The sequence below is a fragment of the Notolabrus celidotus genome, chromosome 5, assembly GCF_009762535.1.
Source record: "Notolabrus celidotus isolate fNotCel1 chromosome 5, fNotCel1.pri, whole genome shotgun sequence".
In the NCBI taxonomy this organism is placed as follows: domain Eukaryota; kingdom Metazoa; phylum Chordata; class Actinopteri; order Labriformes; family Labridae; genus Notolabrus; species Notolabrus celidotus.
The window spans coordinates 22,954,554-22,959,838 of record NC_048276.1 but is presented as its reverse complement, the minus strand read 5'-3'; the positions used below and the strand labels follow the sequence as shown (position 1 = coordinate 22,959,838).

The window sequence follows — 5,285 nt, the reverse complement described above, 5'->3', positions numbered from 1 at the left end:
ATTTCCCCTCTATAGTGCTTTTGCTGCCCATAAGGTAAACTCTCAGTGAGATTTATTTAGTTGTTTTGAGAGCATTAAGCAACATCACACAACCTCTGCATTATTGATTAAAAGATTTCACAGACTCTTTCATCATTGCAAATTAGATTTAGTATCTGCCATTGCAGTTATTAAAAACTTTTAAAGTAAATCTGGATCAAAATAAGTTGATTTGTTATTTCTCAAGTTGTTTGTTCTGACTTGAATTTGTCTATCATTTTTAAATGAATAATGCAAAAAGAACATTTTCTGCGTGTGTGAAAATAAATAGCTTTAGTGGTATTAGTACATTAAAGGTAACATTGTTTCCTGAAAATCTTCCAGATTATAGTGTTTCTTCATGATAATTGCAGTGTCTCTAGGGAAAGTTTTTTTATGTGATGAGCAATAAAAGCGCCACTTCCTCTCTTATCCATAAAAGGTAAATTGAGTCACTGAGTCGTTGCTCAACACCCCCTGATCGCAGCCTTTATAACGGCTGCCTGCAGAACAGAAACACATCAGATACACATACAGCCAAAAACATGGAGACTTTTAAGCTATGTGTTCTACTAAGCCTGGCAGTCGCTGCTTGCTGCGTGCCGTTACCAAAGATCACTTTGAAGGATAAGATTATTGCAGAGGTATGTATACTTTCCTTGATTTTTGATGCATGTCTTCTTACTTTTCTTAATTGTAATGCATGTGGAGACTTTGATGTTTGAGGCATTCTAAATGTTTCCCTGCTTTGGCACAGGAAGACATCTATTAGCTGCACATTCTCTGCTGTAAATAGCTCCACAGAAACAGCTTCATATGAACAAGTAGATTATTTCTAGATTTTCCCAACATTTTATATTCTAAATCTGATGCATATTTACGGTTACTCTTGTCCTCTCCTGCAGAGCTACCTGAAGAAGTTCTTCAACCTTACAGAGGAGTCCGGTCCAACTATCAGACGAGGGACCAGCCCCTTGGTAGAGAAGCTGAGAGATATGCAGAAATTCTTTGGTCTACAGATCACCGGGACTCTCGATGAAGAGACCTTGACAATGATGAAGAAGCCTCGCTGTGGCGTCCCAGATGGACATATTGGCGAATTCTCCACCTTTGGAAACAGCCATAAGTGGCGGAAAAACAGCCTCACCTACAGGTAAATGATCTGAGAGGAGACATAAATAAAAATACTGCTTTTTGAATCAGTTTATCTAAAAATATTCTGCCCCTTTTTCCTCTTACAGGATAGAGAACCACACACCTGACATGTCTGAGGCAGAGGTTGATATTTCCATAGAGAAAGCTTTGCAGGTTTGGGCCAATGAAACTCCTCTGAGATTTACAAGAATCTACAGTGGCATCGCAGACATCATGATCTCCTTTGGCGCTGGATGTGAGTGTACAATAACTTATTTTATGCTTCACCCAGTTATACACTGCATAGTTTTAAACCTGCATTCTTGCTCTGTTCTGTTGATGGTTTTTTGATCTTTGTTTGAAAAACTTGACATGAATGTGATTTCTCTCACAGCACATGGAGATTATTACCCCTTTGACGGCCCTGGAGGTACTCTGGCCCACGCCTTCCCCCCCGCCCCAGGCCTTGGAGGAGATGCTCATTTTGATGAAGATGAGGAATTCACTTTCAGCTCAGAGTCAGGTCAGTCTCTTAGTCATGTTTGTCTCTTGTGTTTCGTCACGATCCTGGAGCGCTATAAGATTTTAATCTGGTGTTTTCTGCTACAGGCTTCAACCTCTTTTTGGTGGCTGCTCATGAGTTCGGTCACTCTCTGGGTTTGACTCACTCTGATGATCCTGGCGCTCTCATGTACCCAGTGTACATACAAAGAAACCCTGACACCTTTGTGCTGCCCCGTGACGATGTCAATGGAATCCAGTCTCTCTATAGTAAGTAACTGTCTGGATTATCAAATCGTGTATCCAAAAGAAATATGAAAATGGAAACCCTTGAAAAACTCCTGCTCCATCGTTGATAAAGCCCTCCAAAGTAAAAACAACATGATTTGATTTTCCCACAAGAGTCAAACCCTGACAAGGACCCTGCCAACCCCGGACCCGAGCCCCCTACCACCCCTGATTCTTGTGATTCTACCCTGGTTTTGGATGCCGTTGCCACACTGCGAGGAGAGATGATCTTCTTCAAGGGCAGGTATTGTAACACATCAAATTGCCCAAATAAGACTGTTTTATCAAGAGCTGACTTTCAAGCTAATTTATATTCCTGTGTTTTCAGCTTCTTCTGGCGTAGCTACCCTCAGAGCGCCACACCTCAGCAGAGTCTCATCACAAACTTCTGGTCCAGTGCTCCAAGCAACATCGATGCTGCTTACGAAAGCAGACAATCTGACAGCGTCTTTCTCTTTAAAGGTACTATATTTGTTCTCTATCTGTCTAGAGTCTCTTATCAGCCTGATACTTCATTATTTATCTTTGCATGAGTGAACTAAAGTTTTCTAATTTCTATACAGGTCGTCAAATGTGGGCTTTCAGCGGCTATGATCTTGTGAGCGGCTTTCCCAAGTCAATTTCCAGCTTTGGTCTGCCCGAAAACGTGAAGAAAATCGATGCAGCCCTCTATGATGTTGCATCAGGCAAGACTCTGTTCTTTGTCGGCAGCGAGTACTACAGGTATGAGCAATAATGTGACATTAGATCAACTCAAGGGACTGGCTTTGATATATTGTTTTTAAAGACGGTGTATTACTTTTGTGTTTCCACAGTTATGACGAGGATAAACAAAGAATGGACGCAGGATTTCCCAAGAATGTGGATGAGATCTTCAGCGGTCTGACCGGGAAGGTCACAGCAGCTTTCCAGTACAGAGGTAAGAGCATTCAAATTGAATCTGTATTATGCATGTAATGACAGAAACGTTTTTAAAGGCACTAACACTGAGCCTCTGTTCTGCAGGTTTCACTTACGTCTACAGTGGACCCTACATGTTTGAGTACAGCCTGAGGTCCGGCAGGTTGTACCGTGTGCTGAGGAACAGCTACTTCCTGCGCTGCAACAAGTACTGAACCAGTTCAGCTAACGAGGTGTTTATGTAGCCACTTTGAATGACAATGAAGGCACTGTATTTGTAGGATGTAATAATATATTTGATGTTACTTACAGATATGTACTTTATTTATATCCTTCCTAAGAACAGCACCTAATATTTTGTAATGTTGTTTTTTGTGCCTTTAAGCTTTTTACCACTCAAAATAATATATATATATACATTTCTTATTTATCTTATTTGCAGTCTTTTTCTTTGGCTATTTGTTTTTCTGTGTAACTTGTGTGTCTAATGGAGTTAATCTGTTGAACACATACAGTTATTTAGCACTGTTACAATTTAACATGTCAAATTGCACTGATTTGAAGACCACTGTGACAAGACAGATGAATGTATGCCCTTTGCCCCATCAACTATTAATAAAAACTTGTTTCGAAAATATCTAAAGATTCTTCTTGTTAACATTTATCTATGGTGCGGCAGCAGGACTGAAGAAATATAATAACATGCAGTATCTGTAAGGAATCAGAAACATAAAATGCAGGCTAAAAATAAGGTTTAATAAGCAAATGAGATCAAACAGAAATGTTCTAAAAACAAAATCCACAAAAGGAACACTGGAGATCAGGGAAGACATAAGAAGACTCACAACTGCAAATTTCACACAACCTTCGTCACAAAATGAATGCCACTTTATCTCCTCTCTGCCTTAAATGTAAAGTTGAGATAGGAGACTATACTCACTGTATGTGGTCTTGTTCCCAAATGGAACAATACTGGTCCAGTATAGTAGAGCAACTGAGTATAATATTTGGTGTGGATGTTGAGCCAGACCTTGTTTGTCTTATTCTTGGCCTTCCTGACAGGAAGCTTATCAATAGACATCACAAACGACTGTTTAACCTTTTAGCATATGCTGCAAGGAAAAACCTTCTGTGGATTAAGGAGAAGCCTCCAACAAAGAAAAACTGGCACAAAATGATCATGCAGTGTATGCCCATGGAGTTTCTTACTTGTATGCTGCACTCAATAACTGATACTTTTTACAAGGTATGGGATCTGTACCTACAGTATATTGATCCCAACCTAGCTAACACACTAACTGTGGGATTCCTTAACAGAAGTGACACTGTCAACAAGGACACAAGATCAATGACTGCACCTTTCCCTGAATATACAGTGGGGAAAAAAGTATTTAGTCAGCCACTGATTTTGCAAGTTCTCCCAATTAGAATAATGTGAGAGGTCTGTAATTTTCATCAGAGGTACGATTCAACTATGAGAGACAAAATGAGAAAAAAAATCCAGGAAATCACATTGTAGGATTTTTAAAGAATTTATTTGTAAATTATGGTGGAAAATAAGTATTTGGTCACTCACAAACAAGCAAGATTTCTGGCTCTCACAGACCTGTAACTTCTTCTTTAAGAAGCTCTTCTGTCCTCCACTCATTACCTGTATTAATGGCACCTGTTTGAACTCGTTATCTGTATAAAAGACACCTGTCCACAGCCTCAAACAGTCAGACTCCAAACTCAACCATGGCCAAGACCAAAGAGCTGTCGAAGGACACCAGGAAGAAAACTGTGGACCTGCACCAGACTGGGAAGAGTGAATCTACAATTGGCAAGCAGGTTGGTGTGAATATATCAACTGTGGGAGCAATTGTAAGAAAATGGAAGACATACAAGACCATTGATAATCTCCCTCGATCTGGGGCCACATGCAAGATCTCATCCTGTGGGGTCAAAATGATCATGAGAACAGTGAGCAAAAATCCCAGAACCACACGGAGGGACCTGATGAATGACCTGCAGAGAGCTGGGACCAAAGTAACAAAGGCTACCATCAGTAACACACTACGCTGAGAGGGACCCAAATCCTGCAGCGTCAGGCGTGTCCCCCTGCTTAAGCCAGTACATGTCCAGGCCCGTCTGAAGTTTGCCAGAGAGCATATGGATGATCCAGAAGAGGATTGGGAGAATATCATGTGGTCAGATGAAACCAAAATAGAACTTTTTGGTAAAAACTCATCTCGTCGTGTTTGGAGGAAGAAGAATGCTGAGTTGCATCCCAAGGACACCAGACCTACTGTGAAGCATAGGGGTGGAAACCTCATGCTTTGGGGACAGGACGACTGATCCGTGTTAAGGGAAGAATGAAGAAGTTCTGGTTCGGTACTGGTTCAGTTCTGGTTCGGTACTGGTTCGGTTCTGGTTCGGTACTGGTTCGGTTCTGGTTCGGTTCT

At 40.9% G+C, this 5,285-nt stretch overlaps 1 protein-coding gene across 1 annotated transcript; it reads left to right on the top strand.

The window, feature by feature from the left end:
* The first annotated feature begins 552 nt into the window (after positions 1–552).
* On the top strand, positions 553–3,478 carry LOC117812835 (collagenase 3-like). Its single transcript, XM_034683799.1, has 10 exons — positions 553–662; positions 924–1,171; positions 1,260–1,408; positions 1,547–1,675; positions 1,762–1,923; positions 2,056–2,185; positions 2,270–2,403; positions 2,505–2,664; positions 2,757–2,860; positions 2,947–3,478. The coding sequence occupies exons 1-10, from the start codon at positions 564–566 to the stop codon at positions 3,054–3,056; spliced, it is 1,425 nt and encodes a 474-aa protein (XP_034539690.1). The 5' UTR covers positions 553–563; the 3' UTR covers positions 3,057–3,478.
* The last annotated feature ends 1,807 nt before the right edge of the window (positions 3,479–5,285 follow it).

Coding starts and splice junctions, on each gene's coding strand:
- LOC117812835 (XM_034683799.1), top strand. CDS start 564: ATGGAGACTTTTAAGCTATGTGTTCTACTAAGCCTGGCAGTCGCTGCT. Junction 1,924..2,055: donor TGGAATCCAGTCTCTCTATA/GTAAGTAACTGT, acceptor TTTTCCCACAAG/AGTCAAACCCTGACAAGGAC. Junction 2,665..2,756: donor GTCGGCAGCGAGTACTACAG/GTATGAGCAATA, acceptor GTGTTTCCACAG/TTATGACGAGGATAAACAAA.